Below are 23,544 nucleotides of genomic sequence, written 5' to 3'. Positions count from 1 at the left end.
GCTGAACTGTAGGTACTGATGTAATTTGGAGAGTTAATAATGAGGTGTCTGCTAACCAAGAGGCAGAGCTGTACAGGCTTGGATGGTTATCCCACCTAGAGCCCCTGTGGGGAGAGCCAATTGTCCCAATTTCACAGCTCTCTCCAAACACAGCACCACTGACTTCCTCCTTAAGCTCTTGGCAAATGCATTGCTTTTGTTTCATAGCAATTTCTTCCTATGACTGAAGCCTTGTGGATGCTCTAGGGCACAAGAAAGCTCCTTCAGGTCATGGTGTAGCCACTGTATGTCCCCACAGCAACAGTGGGGACATACAGTGCAGCCACCTCAGTGCACTGAGAGCTGTTTGAAACCACTGCTTGAAACTTGTGTCTCCACCTCCAGAGCACTGCAAGCAGAGATGAGGCACAGAGCAACAGCTCTGCTTGCAGCTGAGTGCATCCATCCAGCTGGATGAGGGTCTCTGTAGCCCAGGGTGATCCAGTAGACAAGATGGGACTCTAATTAGAACCAATCCTTTCAAGTCCTGCTGCAAACTCTCAGCCTGTAGTCAGTGGGAATGCAGGCAACAATCCTGTCCTTTCTCCAGCAATCACCTCCAGCCTGCTGCAGCCACAAGTTCCTGTACTGGGAGAACCTCGGGGAGGGCACAGGAACAAACTGACCCTTGGGCAATGGTGCCTTCCCAGAAATGGACCAGTTCCAGCATGAACTAAACTTGGCTCATGCTGCCTAGACTTGGATCCATTTCCCTGCTTCCTTCCCTGCTGCACTTACCACAGCCACAGCTAGACCACAGGTTCCTGTGTGAGGCAGAGGGGTGGTTACACACATGAACCAGAGCAAAGCCTGTTCCATTCTGGCTGGCAAAACCACTGTCTCATTGTGGTTTTTAAGGAGAAAGGATCCACACGCTATTTTCCCTACATTTTAAAAAGGAGCCACTGAATAGGGACAAGGCTGCTCCCTGCATAAAAAATCTGGCTACCTGCACCACAGCAACATGCCTGCAGAGGGGAGACCTAAAACAAGGTAGGCAAAAACACAGTTTAGAAGGGGCAAGAGCTTCAGGGCAGGTATTAATTACTCTGAGGGACTTTGGCCACCGAGCAAATATCCAAGACTCCTCTGAGCTGCCACTGCCAGGAGTGCCAGCAGGAGAAGCAGAAGGCAGCTCTGAGCACATACTCACACGTTTGCAGCGCCAGAACTCTGGGCAGGGAGTGTATTCAAGGGTCACCTCCTTGCCACCGATGGTAAGAGTTCCCTGTTGAGACAAGGGGGTGAATGACCAACATGCCCAGCACACACAGGTTACTCAGAGGCAAAGAAAGGGGTGAAAGCTCTGGTTCCTAAAGGTTTTGCAAGTGAAACAGGGTGAAAGGGGGAGAAAGTCTCCCAGTTCAGTTAGCTGGAGCTTTGCCATGGAAGTGGGAGGGAAACAGCCTGTGCCCTGCTCTAGCATGGGGCTACAAGGCTGTGGTAGCTAGCTCCAGAGAAGGCAGGCAGGAGAGGCCTTGCCACCTCCCAGGAAGAGCAGAGACAAGTAACTAGAGTGGGAAACTGCTGTAAGCTGCTTTAGTCCAGCTGCTGGCAAGGGGCAGCTGGACAGATTCCCTCATGCCAGCCACCACCAGGCTGGCCTCAAGGCAGCTACTCGAGGAGGAATGTGTGGAAAAATCTCTCAGGTGAGAGAATTTCCATACTTGGGTTAGTCTTCATGCCAGTCATGGCTTTTCTTCAGAGAAATACACCAGAAATGTGCTGCTGGCCCTGCAGTCAGCAGAGCCAGTGCCCTGCAGCCAGCCCTTTTCCCTGCTGAGGCTGGCCTCGAGCACCTGAGCAGCAACACCCGAGGGCCTCCACTGCCCACAGATACACTGCTTCCAGATCCTCAAGTGGTGCTTTGGAGATGTGCCAACACACCCACAAGCTCTGCTGAAATGCAGATAAAATGGGTCACAGGTACAATCCCCTGGCTCCTGCCTGGAGCAGCAATGATTGCTGGTGGCTCCCATCTGCCAGGGACAACAGGCCATGCCTGGGCACGCAGGATGCAGGCAGGCCAAGTCACAGATGCACACAACCATGAGACATCTCCTGTCACTGGAGGCACTGCCAGACCAGGCAGCCTGGATCCCCCAGTACCACAGTTTGAGACTCAGTATCAATGGAGACCCAGACCCAGGTCTCCCAAGTCCCAGGAGAGCAGCTGCCTGACACACAGACAGATGTCAGGGACCTGTAAACAGTCCCAGCCTGTTTTGGGGACCTCTGCTGAGTCAGAAGCTTCCCAGGTACTCTGACCCAGTAGCCTCACCATGCAAAAACCCCCAGTGCAAACCACGAGCACAAGAAAACAAGTTCCCAGAGTTATTATTCAGAAATCATGATACACCCATGCATGAACTGCTCTGCAGAACGTGAGGGAGATGCTGGGGAATATGCAAAGTGGGAGTGAAGAGTTCATAGAAGGGAATCACTGAGTGGCAGTACAACAATCCTTTAACTCCTACGAAAGAACACGGCAGGGTTCCACCACCTCCCCTCTTCACATCCTGCCTTCTATGAACCAAAGCCATCCTTTCCTACCAGGCCTATGTTGAACACTTTGAGGGGTTCCTTTCTGCCACCCAGCTGTTCAAGCACTTCTTTCCAACATGGATCTGCCTTTGCCTGACAGAAAGCTGAGCATTTCTGGACCTTGCCAAAGGCTGGTGTGTGCACTCAGAGCACCCTGCTGCACCTTTGGAGAATCTGCTCAGGGTCTATTCACAACAGGGAGCATTGCTCACTTCACCTCTCTACAAGAGGCTTTGCACCCTCTTTAAGGCATGTGAGGAAACACAAGTGAGAAAGGGAAGTGGAAATCAAGGCTGTCCCACTGGAACTGTTGGTCCTTGAGACAACGTGCTCCCTCTCCCAAGCAGGGTACCCACCACATCCCAGCACACACTCAAGAGATGGCAGTGCCAGGAGCAGGCTAGAAATGCCCATGCCTCAAGACACACTGAGCAGAGGCAGGAGGAGAAGGCAGGGTGCACATCCTCATGAGCCCAGGGAAATCCTTGGGAACAGCAGCCTCTCACCAGGCAGCTGCAGCCCTGCCTAGGAACTCAGGAAACAAAAAACTCGATTAGAGCACATCTCCTCTGGCAGGGGCAATCCATCACAGAGCTTCATCCTTCTACCAGACATTGAGGACAAACCTTGCCAGAAAGCCTGAAGATTATTTTTGGTTTTATGGAAAATGGTATTTAAGTGCATGTTGTGCTGGTGGTGCTGGTCCCTTCCGCAAATTCCATTTTCGGAGGCTGCAGAAAGTGTCACTTGCATAATTACTCCCTGATTTCCCTAACACCCTGCTGATTGCCTGCTCACTTTTTCAGCAAGCTCTCTCTTACTGATTTCTTCTTGATAAAGTAATTTTCAAGGTTGCAATCATCATTTAACTCTCCAAAATGAGTCTTTCACTTAGGACACACATTGTCAGGATTCAGTGACTTTGAATTCCTCATTCTCCCATTTTGTTACTAGATTCCATCACAAATATTTTCAGAATCTTTTTTCTCTAGTGCCTGTCTCTGCTTACTCTTCTTCATCTAGATCTTTTACTGTGCAAAAATTTTTGGATACTACTCTAAATTTCAGTCCAATTGAACAGATTTCAATTGAGCAAATCTTAGTGAAATGACAAAGATTTTCTGAAAATTTCAGGGAACAGTGCTGGGGAGGGGGGGAAAGGGTAAGCTCAAAGTATGCCATATATTGTGTCTGGCATCATATTTCTTCCAAATTCAGGCATTTTGTCCTGGACTTTTTCACCAACCTGCACTATGTCTGTTAATTCCTCTGTATTTTTAATACCCTGTACTTTGGAGCAGCTTGGCTTTTTCTAAGTCAGAGTGAAACAGAAATGTCTCTCTGGTCTTCCCAGTCAGGAACCTCCCCCTCATAACTAGCAGTAAACACAGAGTTGACTCACCAGTGAAGGGTTTAAAAGGCAGCACAGCTTTGCAGCACCAGGACAGCAAGCTCTCAGCCATGGAAATGCCCACATTTCCAAGGGCATGAACAGATTCTACTGTTTTCTGAATTGCCAAATTCATCAAAACAGAGCATCAGGACTTTACTGCTGGCAGCAATGCTTTGTGCTACTGTTTAATACCTTTCAAACATAGTTATACATGGATTTTTTGCTTAGAGACCATTGGAGATGCAACAGTGAATTCTAATCTAAGAGATACAATTCAGTCTCAGCCAGTTCAGCTACTAAAAAATCTGCCCTATGGCCAAGTATGTAAATAGTCCTGTCAGCAGACTGATCCGTGGAGCAACCCTGCCATGAGATGGTCCTAGAGAGCTGTGCCAGGAAACCATAAAGCCTGTTTGCAGAGAGCACACACAGTGCAGCCATGTCTCAAAGCTCTTCACTGAGCAGGGACAAACCCCACAGGAACATGTTGCTTTTACAGAGGGAAAGAAAAAAGGAGAAAATCCCTTAGCCATGATATCCACAGGTGATGCAATCCTTCTGAAAGCACTTTGGAGACTGTGTCAGCAGGGCACAGAGCTTCAGCAACAAAGCTAGTTTCACTAAAGCAGTTTCCATGCTTTTTGTTCCCAAAAGTAGCATTAAAGAGTACCAGGAAGGTAGGCCTACCTGTGAGAAAAAAGCCAGACCACACCCTAGGACATATCACGCCCACTTCTGAAGTTTGGTTTAGCTCACCTCTAGTTTACCCTGTGTGTAACAGCACTGCTCAGCACAGAGCCCAGCCTGGCTCTGCAGGTACCTGAGCACTCTGATCCTGCTTCCTAGGGAACCTATGGAGCTACTGCCAGGGCCAGGAGACTGCCTGCTGCAGGTCAGGCACTGCACAAGCCACTGCTTCAGCTGCTTGTCTGTCAGTTAGCATTTACTGTTAGCATGCTGGGCTTTTTCATGCTTGTTGACAGCCTTTTAATGATGATGACTGGGGGTTGAGGAGGGGGAGAACTTGCCAAAAAAGTATCTCTTTGCTCTCAAGACTGAGATGACAGAATACAAATCATCAGTGTCAAAGCTTTTGCTAACTGTTTCTCTGAAAAAAAATTAGAGCATCCAAGAGTGACCTAGAAAATTGGAAATGTGGAAGGAGAGCTCTCGGAACACAGCCACTCCCTCAAATAAAACCAAGCTTCTCCTTTAACTGAATCTATCCAAACACTGAAACCTTCAGTAAAATTTAACTTTTGAGCCTCCAAACAATGAGCTGACATGGTTCCAGTATTCCACCCTGCAGGTCATGCCCAGGCAGCTACAAGGGGGACTGTGAAACCACACGGAGATGTGGATGCAGCAGCCAGCACCACCATGGACTGCTGTGGAGGAACGTGCTCCAGCTCTTCCAGAGGGATGGCAACAGCCATCCAGCCAGGATGCCACCATCCCTGGTCACAAGGAAGACCATAAGTTCCTGATTTAGTGGAACAGCAGTTGTCAGTCCCACCTTTACAGACAACACACCTGGGGTGGCACACATCAGTTTTGGAACAGAACCAAGGCTCAGCTACCAAGCACCCAAATCCACAAGGATTACTAAGCCAAACTTTTCTTCTTGGCTACAACCCCAAGGCAGTGTAGGAGATGCCTCCACCACAAGTGAACCATTCTTCAGACCCCCTTTAGGAGCTGGCTCATGCACAAACCAAACACCACATCAACTAATTATTTCCTAATATTGTTTGTGGTCTGATTAAATGGAAAATATCTGTACTATGAACTGAAAGGTTCAGGTATCCTTCTCGCTGAGTAATAACCAAGCTGGAAGACTGGTTATGTGGTTCAACACAATAAAAATTAACTGAAAATACCATTTGTAAACAGATAAAAAGCTGCATACGAAGATTATGACAAAAGAATGCTTATGGGCAGCACAGTAAAGCAGTCACATTAAAATACCAGCACTAACCTTGTTTACATGATGTTAATTCAGCCCTCTTCTGCATATTTACTATAATTAGGATGGTTATTCAAAAATCAGTATACATCCGTCATTTAAAAATTATTTAAAATGATTAATGACAAGTGTTTATTGCCTTGGGAACGCTCAGACACTACCCCAGGAGGCAGTCTGGGAATGCAGTGGATGCCCCTGGTCCCAGCAGCACTTCCCAGAATAAAAAGCTCTTGCCATCCTCAGGGTATATTCCAGCCCTGGCCTCCAAATGCACTGGATGGCATAGCACAGGAGACAAGGGGCTGACAGCACAAGCCAGGTTATCTAACTGGAACTGCAAATCAGAATGCATTCAGGTTCTGCTCCTATTTGAGTATGGATTAGAAATGCAGATTTAACAGCCCCCAACCACCACACAATGCAAGTTATGTAATGGCATCCTATTCCACTGGCATGCACCATGCAGAGGCTGAGTGGGAGCTGGCAAGGAGAGCACAGGGTTCTCTCCCTACACAGGATTCACCTTCAAATTAGGCAGGCAGGTAGGTGAGATCAAACATCAAAGGTCTCCCTAACTACCCCCATCTGCTTGTGGAATTGAGGAAGCAGCAGCTTCTTGGGATGAAGCAGAGGGCAAACACCTGGGAGGGTAAGAGACTAGCTGGATATATTTCAGAAGATCATCTCAGCCACAGAAACTGGCTTCTCATCCCCTGTTTTCCATATGCTGAAGTTTTTATCCCTGAATTCATCAGCAGCTGCTCTACAAGGGACTCAACTGCACAGAGCAACAGGCAGTACATGTGCTTACCTCTGACAAAAAGCAGATGACAAAAGCTGTGAACCCACAAACCACAATCCATCTGTAATTAAACAGTCAGAAAATGGAACGTGACATGGAGCTGAAGAAACAAGAGCAATCAGGCTGCTGCAGGGTACTGCAGCAATCTGGCATTTCCTATAGCAAAAGAACTACAAGCAAATTCCTCATGAAGTGGGATTTTCCCCAAGGCTCTCAGCCTCCTTCTGGAGTTCTCAAACCAGTTGCAGCTCAGGGATTGCTTTTTATTGGCCTGATCTAGCAGTGCATCCAGCACTCTACTGCTGAGTGGCTGACAGCCAAGGCAGAAGATCCAAAATATACAGGGGAAAAGGATGGTTTGAAAAGTGGTGGATCCCTGAGGAATTGTTACATCACCAAATGGATCCAAACAACTTTGCTGTGCACTATTATTACAGATTTCCATCAAGGCTAACACTGAGATGCCAACTGACAACATAAACACTGTGTAAGTGGTCACCCAAAGAGCAGGATATTTGGCTCTTGGGCATCAGAGAGGCTACAGAGCTGAAGAGCACGTGGCATCACCTTGCAGCATTTAGCAGTAAAGCATTCATTTCAACAGTGATCCAAGGCTAACCAGCATGGCATGCTCAGGGCTCCTGGTCTTCAGGGTCAGGGGAGGCCTGAGAGTGAGAGCCCAAAGCTGTCACCATCCATCCTGAGCTGACAGAACACTGCTTCAGGCACACGACTGGTGGGCACGTTAAACAAAACTGGCACTAACACAGAACTAGGCATTAGGAAGATAACTGAGAGAGTCCTAAACATTCAGTAGCTAAATGTAACAGATTAAGATGCTATATAAGGATTATTTTAACCCAGATAGCTCCTGGTACCTCTTTTTCAAAGTCCTTTTATTGAAAACCCATTACCCACTAGCACTGGCACCATCTCCCCTGCCCCACAAGCTTCCATGTCTACTTGCTCCCTCCTCAGGCCCCTTCCTGCCTGGTTATCCAGGCCATTTGTCCTTCAGCAGAAGGTGCCAGTCTGCATCCTTTAAGTATCTTATTTCCACAGACACCCCAGCTAGCCTGCTGAGACACCTCCAGTTTTCTTCCTACGGTTTCTAAATTCCCTGGATACCAGCCATCCCCTTTTTAAGCAAGTCCCAGTATCTTTCTAGAGCTCACCTCCCCCCACCGATATCCTTTTCGCAAATACACACAGAAATTGCTTTTCAGACTATGCCAGCTCTCTACATTTTAATGCTTGAATTTTGAACTCCAATTCAGTTCCAAGTTAGGACTCTCAAAGTGCTTATCTTTTAAACACAGCATTTGCTTTGCTTGTCAGCACTCTCAGCCCTGCTCTGAGAGCACCAGCACGGTGGGCACAGGCAAGCTCCCAATTACAGCTCCGGGAAGGATCACAGCGATGTGCCACAGCTGGGGAGAACACACAATGTGCTCAGCACCTCACGTGCTCAAGGGCCAGCTCTGGGCAGCAGGTGATATGAATAGCTGCTGCATTTCACCCTCTAAGTAGATTTCAACCTGTCTGAAAGTTTTCTTTGATCCAGTGAAGCCAAGTGGACTTTCACATGCCACTCAAGGCCCTAATGCATCTCCTCCTGGCTAATGCCAACCTCCAGCTTCCCTCACTCCTCTGAAGAGGGCATCTTTGCAGATCAGCTTATAGGATCACTGGGAAAAAAGTGGAAATTTTAAAATGAAAGCCTTTCCTTTACATCATTAAGGAGTCAGAAGATGATTTCTAGAGTCCACACAGTGAGGATCGGGGGACAACAGCTCAAAGAAGGACAAGTTCTGTGCTCTGGTGTTACTGGCTGTGCTTCCACTCCACAGCTAAGAGAAGCATGGATGGTTAAGGCCATATAACAAGGTAAGTGTAGGAGACCATGCATGTGAGTTTCTTTAACAGCTGGACTTGACCTTATAGTTCTTTTCCAACCTCAATGATTATAAGTCAAACACTCACTTTCATGCTCAGAAAAGTATCAGTCAGGTTGAATCCTCTATTTGAAAAATATACCTAAACTATCAAAACTTAAGAGTATTTAAATATTTAGCATATTGAGTATCATTATTCACAGATGGCTCTAGGGAAGGATCCACATGGCTCTGCCTCATCAATATTCCTTTACTTTTCATGGGCTACTGCATGGACAATGTTTGAACAACAGCTGCTTCACAGACCCCCTTCTCTCCCAAGACAGGGACTTCCCTCCTCTCTCCAAAATGCTGCTCTACTGCATAGACATATATCTCACTACTTTTTTTTTTACATGGCCACCTTTTTCCTCAAAGGTAATCTCATCCCATCTCACTGTTAAACAATATAAAGCTTAAGCACATTAGCACAATGCACTAATCCAGTCCAGGACCTTCCTGTGCACCTCCCTCAGGGATACTTTACAATTAGCAATGGCCAAAAGGAAGCTAGGAAACAATGAGGAAACACCCAGCACCTTAATCATAGGTTTGAAGTACAAATATCAAAACCCTAAAGAGCAATTCCAATGCAAAATCATGGTGGAAAAAAAGTTAGGCTGTAAAGCTCTGTCTTAAAGGGGCAAATTTATTGCTAGACAATTTAATTAAGCATTTGAAGACCCCACACAGAAACAACACATGTTCTTCCAGTGGAGCATGTACCTATGGGATTGCACACCAATTCCAACACCTGCACAGGGAACAGAACTCAGGGTGTTCTGTGCAGCAGCAAACATTTGCTAAGAACACAGCAACTGTGATGGGGAAGGGTGTGCTCCAGAGGCTCCTCCAGACACGCCTCCAAACTACATTCAGAGCCCCCCCTGGCAGTGCCTTCTCTGCAGCCCAGGCAAGCTCCCTGCAGGACAGTCTCTCTGCTGAAAGGAAAGGACCCAAAAACCCTGGGAAGAGGAAGTATCTCTGAAGAAATGAGGGTTTTATCCTTAGAGACATCATTTCTGAGTATTCCTAGATTCCCAGTTAATGACAAAAGTGTGTGTTTGATACTGCCTCCCTCAGGATAAGAGCCCTGCCATTTGCCACCAGCAGTGCAACACTTACCTGTGTCATCCCAATGATGATTCCCAGCACACCACTGTGACCTTGATGTGGCCTGTCCAAAAGCCATATCCAGATCCTTAATGCTCACACCTGGACAGAACATCAAGGCAGCTGGCCCACCTTCAGGCTGGCACCTGTACAGATTTCTGTGTCTGAGCAGATGCTGCCTCCTGAGAGCTCTTCTTAGGAGTTGATTTGGAAAACAGCTGCTTTAACCTCTTGGCTCAGTATTTGCCAAGAAACCTGACACAGCATGAAAACAGTTATCCAAGCCCTTTGGAGGGAAATGATTATTCCCTGCCAGCCTGGCTTGGGTGCAATGTAACACCTAGTGGATGTCCTAGTTCCCTATGGGACCCAGCACCTCTTCCTTTTTCAGGGCACTGAGGTTTAAGAGGTTCATTCAGGCAACTGCACTGCACAAAGTCCAGAGGTAAATTCAGATAATTCCTTCCTGGTCAGTTCCCAGAACTGCTGAAGAAAAGAATTTAGTGCCTTGTCAGGGTGCAGAAGTAGTGATTCTCCAGGCTCTGGTGGCTGACCTCAGCTCTTTGGGAGAGTACATCCAGAGAGGTGAGCGTGCAGGACAGCAGTTCCTCTGATAACCCTGACACCAAGGAAGGAAAAAAAACAGTTCCCTGTTGTGCCACAAGTGCCTCAGCATGGCTGAATTCCTAAAGGATAGGGAAGGGGAAAGAGCATGCACAGAAATCTCTTTGAACTGCCACATAAGCTGCACAGTAGTGGGTGGCTCAGATGTTGTGACTTTAACCCCCTGTGGGACTTTAATACCTGGTGGCTCAGGACAGAGACTGGCCCATGCAGACTGAGGGCAGCCAAGCACAGGGTACTGCCTGCAGCTCCCTGTGTGCTGCTCACCTCTCTGCAGCAAGCACTGGAGCACCAGAGAGCTGATGCTTTCAGCTGCTCCTCTTAGAGCCAGATGGATCAATCATTTGCCTGTCATCAGGAGGTGTCTGTGAAACTTTCTGGAATTCACTTCTTACATTTAGTGATGTGCCCAGTACACACTGGAAGGAAGAAAAAGAGATGAGCTGAGTTAATGGAAAGGACAGAGAAGGCAGCAGTGGCAGTGGACACACTACTTCCACATGAACCAGGCCCAGAACAACAGCTTGTCAGGGAAAAAAAAATCCAAACCATCTCAGCACTCCTCTCCAGTGATATCACAGGTTGGGAAGAATCACTCAGGCTTTCAAAACCTTAGGGCTATAAACAGTAAAACACCTTAGTCATCATATCATTAATGTACAGCTTTGCACCGTGAGAAAGCTTCTTAGTGAGACTTCTCAACCTGGTATTAAGTGTATGAAAATATATCTTGGGATTCTTAAGACTTAAAATTACTTTCTCTGTTAACTCTGCTCCTGAGATCCTTGATGGAAAAGTACATCAAATGTTGCTTGGGCTTTAAATGCCATCCTGGCTCAAATCTGGTTCATGAAGCCCATCTGAATATTGCTAATTTCCTTGTTAGACATGGACTGTACATCACAAAAAATGAAGATTTCCCCTGTTGTCTATGAAAATGGGAGAAAATTACTTTCATTCTCTTGTTCTAAAGACAGAGTTTTAAATACTTAAATCTTATGTTTACAGCTTTATGGCTTTGACCCTCATTAAAAATGTAATTCCTTACATGATAGACTTGATTTTAGACCCCTGTCCTTCAGAAGCTGTTTGTTCATCCTGTGGAAAGCATAACTAACTGAACTTATAGGTGGCCTGAAGAGATGGAGATGCAGGAGGCATGTTGTTGGATGCAACATCTGGTAGCTGTCAACACATACACACAGTGCAAGAGCACCACAAAATAAACCTTCAGGCAGACTGCTCCTTTACATCTGATAGCTTTTGTTCTGCAGAAGCCAGGAAGAACTTTCCACCTCCGTCCTACATCTCCTTGTACAAAACAGCTCCAAGATTTTCCCACACAACCCTCTTCTGGCAGCAATTGTAGCCAGGATTCAGTAAGTTGGTCACACAGTGCTATTGAGGACCTGTCAGTGGCTGTCCCATTCACAGATTCCCTCATATGATGGAAGAAGAAATTCTCCCCCTTATGTGAGAGGACTGGGGAAGTTGGTGCCTTTCCTCAGCAGTGCAGAGGGATTTTGCCTGCCAGCACTCTCATTGCTCTTCCCCCTCCTGTGTTTCCTGGTCCTGCACAGATGCAGAATGACAGCAAAACTCCTGATCTCTGATCTTGTAGCACACAGTGTTTCTTGTGCTCTCTGTAGGTATTAAAGCTTTAATAAGAGTCTAGAAGGTGCCCTGTGGCTAGCAGGGGAATGGGGTGGATAATAACTCTGTGTCCTCCTGTGTTAAATACCTGTTTCCTTGTTGCCTGTGATTGATGGATAATGACACAATAGCCCATTTAGGCGTGCCACCCCCATTTTCCACTGTAATAATTTCATTTCTAGACAAGAACATTAACAACCCAGTTACAGTCGAATGGAAACAGAAATTCACAAATAAAAGTTGCTGACTGCTAGAGCTTTGATCTTCCATCTTCAAACTTGAATCTGAATTTAATATTTTACTCGCATGAGTCTCACAACCAGAGCAGAAAACAGCAAAATGCAATGTACTCCTTTGGAATGAACCCCAATTCCAGACAGCCAAACTTCCATTATTTAAATTGAAAAGGTCCTATACAAACTCAGCTGGGAAGAAAACAGAATAAAATCTACATCTGAAGGGAATTCCAGCTCTCTCTCACTATCAAAACCCTAGATACATGATTTCTACAGAAGGGCAGGCAGACCATTTCTTTCAAGAGAAGGAAACAGTGGTTCTGCCTTCTTCCTTAACCCCAGGAAGCGTGCAGTTCAACATTTTTTTCCACCTCTGGAGTCAACATTTTACCTTCCTGTTCCAGCAATCCAACACCAGCAGTGCATCAAATAATGGAAAAGCAATCGCTGCTAAGATAGCACAAAAGCATGAACGAACAGTTCTGAGGCTGAAGCTCACAACAACGACTCAATCAAATGAAAACTGCAACATTTTGGTGTGCTCCCACTTATCAAAACAGTCCAGATGGAGTCCTAGCATTATAATCTGGCTCATATGCTTGTAAAACATATCTGGTGTTCCCCTCGACATTGCTGGAATTAGGCTGAGGACTCATTGGACTCAGCCCAACAATTTCTGTCACCTCGTTCTCAGTGACGGGTCCTGTGCAAACCATTATGGCAAAACCGTGATAGGAAATGGTCTCACTCTGGAAATGAAAGTTGTGGTGCATTCACTGAGATGTCTTGATTCATGACTGAACCAGTCCAGACATTTCCCTCTCACTGACTGCTCATCTCCCTTAAGACTCTTCAGTGGTATCATCAGCACCGTCCACTTCTAAGAGTACAGAGGGAATTTCTGAGAGTGCAGCTGCAGCTTGGTTAGTCACCAGCTTACTTAGAGGATGACTTCAAAAGCATCAAAGCAAATTAGTGGCATGAGTCCTACTACTTTCATATAGGAGCTTGATCAAGGGATTTTACAACCTAATCCAAAATCCCCTTCTGACCATATACACAATCTATCAACTGCAGCACCACAGTCTGTCCTACACCTGATTTACCATGTTCCTTTGAAGTACTCTGAGGCTACAAGGCACACACCTTCCAATTGGTTACACAGGGATATATTTAAAGTTTCTACAGATCTTCACAGAAAATCAACTAATGATGAATGCAAACTCAATTAAAAAACATATAGTCTATGAGGAAGAGCAGCCAGCAGTAAACCATGGCTCTGTTTTAAGGTGAAACTGCACCTATAGGTAGCATACACAGCATAATCTATGACTAAGATTTCCCCACTGGCACACAATTATTCCATTAACACATTAGGAGGAGAGGACCTGACAGCTACAGAGACAGGGTGCCATCTGTACCCTGCCCATGCATCCAAAGATTACTTCAAATCTTTCCTAGCTCAAGGCAAGATCTCACCTAGAAACGAATTCAAAGGATGAGTGTTCCAGATGCCTCATCACTCAGGAAAATGCTCTGTGTACTGAAAATGACCAAACCAAAGCTGTTTCTTAGGGAATGCTCTGCCAATGAGTCCTCTACAACACAACTTTAGCCCTATGGAAGGGGCAGAGGCAGACTGACCCATGGTACACACTGCACTTTGCATGCAGAACCTTTCAAGTACCCTCATTTCTACAACACCAGTGCTGGGCATGACCAAAAGTCCCACTGTCCCATGTTGGTTCCTCACTCTGAGCCACCAGTGCAGGGAATATCCAACCTTTTCCTGCCCAGTAGCTGTGAGTGATGCAGCACAAGTACTGATATAGCAGATCACACAGCCAATCAACCAGAGAGGACTGGACACCTGTCTTGTCAATCACTCACAGATCAAGTTACTGAAACAAATTTCAGGAAATCACAATTATTCCCTCCAGCTCCTGGCATTGTAAACAGAACATCTAATCCAACAGAGAACAACTTGATTACCGAGGCATTTATAATCTATAGGGAAAGAATGGTTATTTCAGAGTTACACCATCACACAGATTTGTTAATGTCAATGGGCAAAAAATTGCAACAGACCCATCACCAGAACAGAAATGCAGGGGCCAGGAGGGAGAGCAGCTTCATTTTAGAGAAGGGTAGGGAGTGATACTTTATGTGAAACAACCTATTTATATAGCAGCCCAAGCCAACCACAGCACACAGAATAGATAATTCTGTAATATACAGCAATATTTGAGTCCTGAGATAACCCTGCTGGGCCACACATCCCCAGCAGCAATCAGAGATACTGAGGAAGTCCCATTTAAGCATGTGCTGCATGCTCAAGCCAGCTCACCCAGAATCTGTCTTCTGGGACAATCCCATTGCAGAGCAGCAGTTCAGCAGCAGCAAACGCACACAGTCCCACCACATGGGTAAGGTGAGGCTGAAGGAAAAAGGAGGACAGGATTTTGGAATACGAGCAGGTAGGTGGAGGGACATGGCAAGCTGGGAATCACACAAGTAGAGCAAAAAGATGCAGCTTCACAACTCTTCTAGTGAAAAGTGAACTTATTTTAAAACACATTGGATAGCATGGTTTGCTTCTTGAGGCAAGGCAGGACAGAGCTGCCAAGAAGGAGGTTGTAGTTTTTTTATCTGGGAAGGGCTGGAGAAAACACATTGATGGGAAGCTACTATTGGCTGAAAGGAAGAGTGTGTGAAGTCTCTGGCAGAAGATCTCTTACAACCTTCTGTGCCAAAGGAAGAGGGACTAAGAGGATTCACACGGCTTGGAGAGCTGAGATGACAGAAGATGTTGAGAAGACAGAAGAGAAAAAGGTCCAGAGAAATATTTTTGGTACTTTTTGGCAGTTACATTTTACAACAAAAGCCACCCTTCTCTGCACATGGAAGGTCTCTGCAGCACGCAGAGATTAAGCCAGTCCTTCCAAACAGGCAGTGAGTGCATTTATCACAGCTTCATTGCAGGATACACACATGGACACCCACGCACCCAGCCCTGTCACAGGTCACTGCAGGCAGATCCAACTGCTTATTCACAGTCAAGTGCCTGCCCAGCTGCAGGAGCTCCCCACTGCAGGCATCCATACTCATCTCCAAAGCTGACAACTCCAGTTAAATGCTGGTACAATGCAGTGATTAGTGAGACACGAGAGGGAATGAAAAAATGATTGACTCAACATGTCAAGCCTCTGTGATGTAAGCCCAGGGTGAACTCGTGACAAGGTCACACACTGAATCAGATACAAAAAAAACTCAAATCAGCTCTGCTGCCTGGAAATCCACTCATCCACTATCCTGTGGAGAGAACTTTCCATAGGTCAGGTGGCTCATTAAAATTCCTCCACAATGTACATGTATCCCAAACCATTGGGATGTTTACAGAAGAAACTGCCGAGGTATACAAGCCTTTCCCTCACTCAAAGTGGAAGACTCCAAAAGCAGATTTCTAGAAATCCACAATCAAAAGCAGGACAGGCTTCGTGGGGGTGAGGGAGAGGAGGGGAAAAGGAGGTGCTAATGACACAACCTGAGCAAAATCCACACATCTGATATGCAACAAGAAAAGCAGAATATAAGGCCACCTGTGGATCCAAGGAGAACAGATCAAAAGCAAGGCCATCTCCAGCACCCTTAGCCTAACACACAAATGGATTTCAGTGTATTTGTGGACATGCCACCACCACCCTCAACTGCAGGTTAAAGCTAAAGAGACAGAGTGACATTGTCAAGTGAATAAATGATGGATACCAGACAGCCCGTGAAAATGCATTTGAGGCAGGTGTCATCTTCCATTACAGCGGGAACCTGGCAGACTCTAGAAAAAAAAAATTCTACACTCCACAATTAGGCCCATTCTACCAAAAGGAAAGCAATTAGTTTTGATGCTTGGACACACATTTTCTTTTACAAATAGCAACACACTCCCTGTACCACAGGCTTCAATAAATACCCCAAGGTTACAGGTCACAGGAGAAGTTCCATGCTCAGGATAAGCACAGGCTCCTTCCTTATTTAATTGGGAAGCCACACAGAGTTGTGGCTTGTTACTGCAAATGTTTTCAGGACAGAAAGTCCTAAGCTTTGCCTGCTTGTCACAGCATCTTGTGGATTTTAACACCAACAGCTACAGTGAAAAGCCTGTGAAATATGATCTGCACCAGAAGCTCTGTTCACACAGAATACAGAAAGGCCCTGCAGTGAATGGATACAGGAAAATAGGCTCAGAGCACGAGAAACACACAGTTGATATTTCTAGTTGCACAGGAGTGGGACATGCTCGAGTGAGCACCCACCAAATCCAGTAAGAATCCCTCTTACTCTCTCCAGTAAAAAACAAGCAGGGAGTGGAGACATTGGCGTGCTCAGCAAGCTGAACCAGGACAGCACTGCAGAGACACTGCTCTGACAAGTACCGGCCTCAGTGTAGAAAGGCACAAGAGCAAGTCTTGAACAACCACTCCAGCACGTGCCTGGAGACCTGCACAATAATGTACAGTGTATGCATTTTTAAAAGTTCATGCTATACCTCTCCTCTTGCCCTCTTTCTTAAGAAACAGGAGGAAATGATTACAAAGTTGTTAGTTACTAGCAACAAGCTAGGAAATATTCATGCAGCCAGTGTTGCTAAGTTTGAGGCCTGAGCGGATTTGGAGACAATGCTACAGAGTCAGCTGAGACAAACCATTTGCTCCTGAGCTCAAAAAAGACCTTCTTCCTTCCATATGTATAACAACCAATTCCATTTCAGTGAAAACACTCAGAGAATTAAAATATGCAAGCAGCAGAGACAAGTTCCCATTTCTGCTCCTCCTGCCTTTATGACACACAACAGTACAAAGCGTGCTTCATTTCCCACCTGATTTTCTCACACCAAGTAACATGCTTGTTATGTCTGTTCTTTTCTACACATGAAGGAGGAATGCAAAAAGATCCCATGCCTATGGCCGAGTGCAGCCATGGGATGTTTTCCCAAAGCTGCTTCCAAGAAGCCAACCTGGTGCCCTCAGACAGGAACACTACCACACCAGGGGCGACGCCAAAGAAACGCCAAATGCCACATCCCACCCTTTCAAAAATGAGAATAGGGGAGGGGAAATTATTTAGCAAAAATCATGCAACTTAGCAGACAGAAACCTCCATTTTCCATTCAAAATAACTTTCTCCCCAACAGAAAAGCAGCTCATCACAGACAGAAAAGGTCTCACACAACTCTAGTGACAGCCACCGTGAAACAAAAGGCCACCAGGAGCATCACCAACCACGCGGCTGCTATAAGGGCTGGATCAAGGCTCTGCACAACAAATCAACAGCTCATCTGCCCTGCCAGGGCAGAGCCCCCACAAAGACAGTGGGAGAGGCAGCACCTGGCACCTCACTCATCCAGCCCTGTGCCCAGCACCTCCATGCTGGGAATAATAGCAACCTTCCTTGCATATTAGGTGGGACCTTGGCACTGGAATAAGTTGCCAATGCAACAAGCAACGAGTTAAAGCAATTAATAAGGCATCTGTTGTCATTACTTTAGCTGAGGCAGTTAATAACATGGAATGAAACTCTCCTGCAAAATCAGGGCAACACAGAATATGAGTGTTTCCTTATCACGATGTATGTAACAGAAAAGCCCCCTCAAATCTCAGCAGTCACGTATACATGCTAAGATTTACTGAATGGAGGGAGTTGAACCTGGTAAATCTGTAGTTTGCAAGTCTGGCAATGATCTTAAGTGGGTGCTGGTGTGTGTTGAGTAAAACAAAAGGATTTCACAGTATCAGAATGATACAATATAGAGATGTAGCAAATTTTTCTTCAGGCAGGGGCAGTTCAACAGCATCAAAAATGTTGGTTTTGCACAAGCTATTTATTCCCAGCCTCTAGATGCCTGAGAAAGAGGCAGGTTGACTAGTGAGAGACCAGCATTTCACTTGCTATTTATGCTCTCACAAGTAACTGAATTTGACAGGGGCAGTTGATAACCTTCTGAAAATAACTGAACTATCAAAGAATCTGCGTCTTAGCTAACACAGATTTTTGGTTTTGCAGCTTGCAAAAATGCAGACTCTCAGTCTAAGGAGATGATCTTGCAACTCTACCCTGAAAGTCATTGAAGTGGAATATCTATTCTCTAGGGACAACTCATAACTCCCTTTCTGAAGATCTCTATTTGTCTCTTACTGAGAATTTTAAAGTCACCTATTTCCTTTGCAGTATCTCAGGTACAAATACTGCTAGGTTGGGTTTTTTTGTTTGGTTTTTTTTTTTTTTTTTTAATTAGGTAATTAGAAGGGCTCTTTTTCATGTTCAATCAAAAGCAGATTAGTCAAGTTAACCTATGTGGGGCAATCCAGAAATTACAGCTCTCCTGATCAAATGCATGTAGCTTGGGTCATCCCAAACCCCACATTTCCAACTTCTCTAATTACTAACACCTGTAGGTCTACTAAAACATGATGAAGATTGGCATATGGAAGCTTGGGAGATGATCCCTTCCAAGCACTCCATCTTTCAGCATTCATCTGCACACACACACAGAGCCAGGTAGCAGGAAGAAAACTGGAAGACTGTCATACCCTGTTTTTAGCATATCCCAGGTGTCTAAGGCTGGGACCTCAACTCCTGTCATTAGCAGGGAAGGGAAGCACAGGAAAGCATTCCCCAGCCTGAATGGCTGCTGTAACTGATGCTGGGAAGGTCAGTGTAAGCAGCAGTGGAACACCAGCCAGAGCTTCATCCCATGCATGTGCGTGCAGTGATTTACTGGGCACCTGCAGGCACTCGGTTCAGTTTAAGGATTGGTGCCTACAGGCTCTCTGCTGTAGCAATGGACCAAACCTGATCAAGTTAGAACACCTGCCCAATTCTATATACTCCAAATGGGAGAAAGGACAGAGCAGGTATCAACAATCAGAAAAAGAGGGATTACCAAATTCCCAGATACTTGGGAATTACTCTTGCATAGGAAGTTATTTCATATGAGCAGAATGGTGGAGAGAATATGGAGAGGCATTCAGTTAAAAGCAGTGTCATCTATAATTATAGATTCCCCAGTGACAACAAAATAAATTGGGAATTGTAGAAACACTGAAGGGAAAATAAAAGTTGTCACTGATGGTAAAAGTAATAATTAATTCTGGAGCCTTCTCTCTCTCTCTGCTCCTCACCACCACCTCGGTGGGAATGTGCCAGGCTCTTTCCCAGCAACAGAATTATTTCTGTAAAACATTTTTGTAAGTTGCAATACCTCTGTAACTGAAAATAGAGGCAAATGCAAGCGCTTAGTGGGACCTTTGAAACCCCAGCTGTGAAGACTCATTAACTGTAAGTACATTTTTGCAGATGCACAGCTCTGAATCTGACTCATAACTCTCCTCCCATGACAGCAAGACCCAGGATTCAGGTAAAAAGGCTTAAGATAATTGATATGGATCCTTACTCAGGCAAATTAGGAGGAAGAAAGCAGCAAAGAGGAGACTTAAGGGATATGGTGAAGGAAGGGGGGTCAGAAGTTGGCTCTGTTGAGGGATCCATCATTTGCAGTTTCAAGGCACAAGGAGGGCAGTATGAGATGGGAATCTATGTTTTATCTAACAAATTTTATGCATCTCACTCTTGTATAGGAGAAAACAGCTCTAGTTTCAAATACCAGGTCAGAGTAAAGGCCCCTCTTGATAGTTACTGGGATTTCAGTTATTTTGTCCTTTCAAAGGCTGGAAATGTTCAGGTTTACCAGGCTCAACTGCACATGAGGGTACTCCTTGTGTCTGCAGCTCTGGGTTGCTAAAGGACAGGATAGACATGGGGGAGATGCACAATGAAGCATCTCTCCCACACATAAGGCATATGGCAAAGTGGAGCACTCGAGTCACAGCTGACTCAGAGCTGCACACGAGGGTATGCACCTACAGTCACATGTGTGTGTGTGTGTGTGTGCACACCAACAGCCGGGGGAAGCGTTTACTGCCAGCACAGCTCTTCCCAACTGCATTCCAGTGAGCACAAAAACAGCAGGGTCAAAACCTGCAGTAGGAGTCTGTCAGCCACCAGCCTCTGACTGAGCCAGCATGCTGACACACACCAGGGAGGAGGGCAGACCACTTGGTGTCCAGCAGCTCTTTCCTGCTGGCATTTCTAAGCCTGATACAAGATTCCGGTAACAACAACATTTAAACCGCGCTGTTGTGTATTATACAAGAACAGATCTTCCTTCACAAAAACCTCATTGGCTTTCCACCACCCCACCAAAAAAAAAAACTTAAAATCTTCTAGCAGCATTGACCGAATTGTAAAGCAACCTGGTTGGCTTCCATGCATCCGATGGCCTCTTCCAAGAGTGAAAACTCCACGCAGACATAGCCATAGTCGTAACCTGGGGACAGCATTTAAATACAGACGGGAGTCATGTTAGTGCCTTGTCATACAGAAAGCCACATTAAATCATCAATTTCCCTTTCCCTCCAATGACAAGCCCTCTAACCACCACCCCTCTACCTCAGAATGAAAAAGAAAGAAACCAGGGACTAGCTGGATGATGATTAACTGTGCAGTTTACCATGAACATTAATAGTAGTGTTCCCACTTTCCCTTACACAACCCAGTGACAGTCACACCCTTTCTTAGGGCAAGAAATAATTGCTTTGCTGTTTGTTTTTTCTAAGTCATAGTGACTTTCCATTGCCAGTTTCACATGTTGTGCTACCTTGGAGGCAGCACTCTCCAAAGTAAGTGTTGATAAATCATTTCCAAGTACCTTGCTGCAGATATATTTTACACGAATAGCCAGCATTTTAATTGGGCAATATTTCAGAAAGAACTAACACAATTCCTTTGCCTTTGCTATTTTTCTTTCAACACCTGCTTACTTTTTGAAGTCCAATCCCTTGCATTATGAAAAAGTGCAGCTGAACAGGAACGAGAACTCCAACTTCCTCATTTTGGTATAGATATCACTGCACACATAAGAGGGTGTGGGAACTTTAAGTTTAGATTCAGGAAACTATAGAGCCTTTACTCTTCTCACTCCTTGGAAAGCTGTCATCTCCATCACTGCAGAAGGGATCCACTGATTTAATTGTGTACTCCAGCTACCTGCACTGAAATATTGTGTCCCAAAGTGCAGGGTGAACACTACAGAATCTAAGACCAACTCAAGATCCATCCCTGATGTTGAAACGATCTTCAAGAACTGCAAGGCTGAGGAACAACCTAAAGTCACAACCTCACCCTTCATGTGTCAAGGCCACCACACTCCAAAACAGCACTTTCCAGATGATCATGGGCAGAGATGATCCTACATGAGCATAAGCAGTGAGAGGGTTTGGCTCCCTCCTCCTGCTGCTCTTTTGGCTGGTTTGGAACAAGAGGAAGGTTGGTCTGCAAGCGATTCGTGCCACTTTAGGCACCTAGCTGTCCTGGTGAGGAGTTCCCTTGCCTTCTACTAAAGATGCACATCTCTACTCCAGTTATTTTCAACCCAGGTGTGTATCTGGTTCCTACTGCTTCAGCCCCTCACCTTCCATGAAAAGGTAATTCCATGCATGCTTCTCCCAGGCAAGGCATTCCAGCCTCCTGGGAAACAGTCCCCATCTCCCTCAAGCCTCTGCCTAAGAACATTTGCTGCACTCCCTAGTTTTTCCTTCTCTCTCACTTTACCATCTTTGTACTTTACCACATCAAAGACCAGACCACACAAAATTATTTCATCATCAAGCCCTACTGATTTTTTTATCTTTTTCTTTTATTCTGGGAGCTCTTTGCATGCTGTTCTAACAACACAATCCTGACTTCGTACCTTTGCCTCTAATAACAAGACTCCAATTTGAATCTAGCACCTCTTCCACCTCATAGAGGAATTTATTCCCTTTTCCCATATTATTTTAGTCAATATAATTATGCTAAATGGAAATTTATCAATCTGTGTGTTGTTCAGCTTAGTGGAAGATGCGGTCCAGCAGCACAACATCTGTGGTGGAAGGCAGCTAAAGGCACTTAACACTCGTACATCAAGTGGGCACCTGGAACTAGAGGTGTGGTTTCAGCTGGCAGAATTGACAGAATCAAATTGATTCAGCTGTTCTCACAGCATCCATTCTGCTCTGCAGTACAGCCACACCGGATCACATTTTGAAAATGAAGGAGTTCTCCTCTCTGCAGAAGGCAGCTGCTCTCCAGAAGCAGTGCTGCCCCTTGCTGGGAGACTGCTCTGCATTCCAGGCAGTCACCTCTGCTACTCCCTGCACAGTGTGCAGCCTCACGTGGTACATTTTAAAGCCTTACTCAAATCCAGAATTCTCGAGTCGCTTCTTTCCCTTCTGTTTAGAGAAGAGCTACATGAATGATATTTGTCAGCCCATAAGGCTCCTGGTTCCCCTTCAGAGAGGATTTTTGAAAGCTTGCTGTAATCAGCAGGGCAAGATCAGAGCACTATCTTACTTCTATGTGTAGGAGACCTCATGAGAAACACAAAGCAAGATTGCAGAAGTTTTCATTCTATTTGCTCTGCAATAAGAGGACATTTACATCCCAGTCCTCATGAAGGGAATGAGTAGTTTAGACGTGGATGTAATCCAGCATGACACAACTGAGAGTGCAAGGCTGAATGTTATACAGAGACACAAAAGCTCAGACGCTTGGAGGGATGTACGCCAGAGGATCATTCCAAGCATTACACGGAGACAGTTAAGGAGAAGCCCAGCACATTTCTCCTTCTGCACTTTCCCCTCCTCTGCTCTCCCCCACCGAACTCACAAACAAAGCAGCAATAACATGTACAAAAACAATAACCATGGGCCCCATATCCTGCCAAAATGCAGCTCCAGGCCAGACGTTCAGCTCTTGTGGTCGGCTCGCAGAGGGACGCAGCGTTCTGGAATTCACTACGAGCTGTCCTTGCACAGACAGCACCACAGTGGTGATGCAAGAAGAGAGCAGCCTGGAGCCACTTGCTGAAAACCACTGCTGAAGACGTGTGGGGGCTTGACACTTTTCCCCTCCTCCAGATCCAGAGCTTTGCATGGATCTGACAAGCACACTCAGGATGTGAGAACTATGGAGTAACATCAGCCTTGGGCGGCACGCCACCCCTGCTCTGCCCCCCTAACCCCAGCTCCTCCACAGCATCCTTCCATTTTAGGCCATGGCAGGGAGGCAACTGAAATGGAAGCCTGTGGAACAATGGCACCACATCTTCAAAAAGCAATGGCTGCTGATTTTTCCACCATCTGCAACAA

General features: G+C 45.8%; 1 protein-coding gene across 2 annotated transcripts in view; it reads right to left on the bottom strand.

The window, feature by feature from the left end:
* RBM6 (RNA binding motif protein 6) overlaps positions 1-23,544 on the bottom strand; it is a 58,172-nt gene that overhangs the window by 15,320 nt on the left and 19,308 nt on the right. For both annotated transcript variants that reach the window (XM_036390955.1, XM_036390954.1), the window contains exons 6-7: positions 20,611-20,684; positions 1,193-1,267 (exon numbers count right to left, since the gene is read on the bottom strand). In XM_036390955.1, the coding sequence (XP_036246848.1) occupies positions 1,193-1,267; positions 20,611-20,684 (149 nt within the window). The remainder of the gene's footprint in view (positions 1-1,192; positions 1,268-20,610; positions 20,685-23,544) is intronic.

Source organism: Molothrus ater, chromosome 11 (genome assembly GCF_012460135.2).
Source record: "Molothrus ater isolate BHLD 08-10-18 breed brown headed cowbird chromosome 11, BPBGC_Mater_1.1, whole genome shotgun sequence".
NCBI classification, from domain to species: domain Eukaryota; kingdom Metazoa; phylum Chordata; class Aves; order Passeriformes; family Icteridae; genus Molothrus; species Molothrus ater.
The sequence above is the reverse complement of the archived record's forward strand: the minus strand, read 5'-3'. Positions and strand labels throughout refer to the sequence as shown.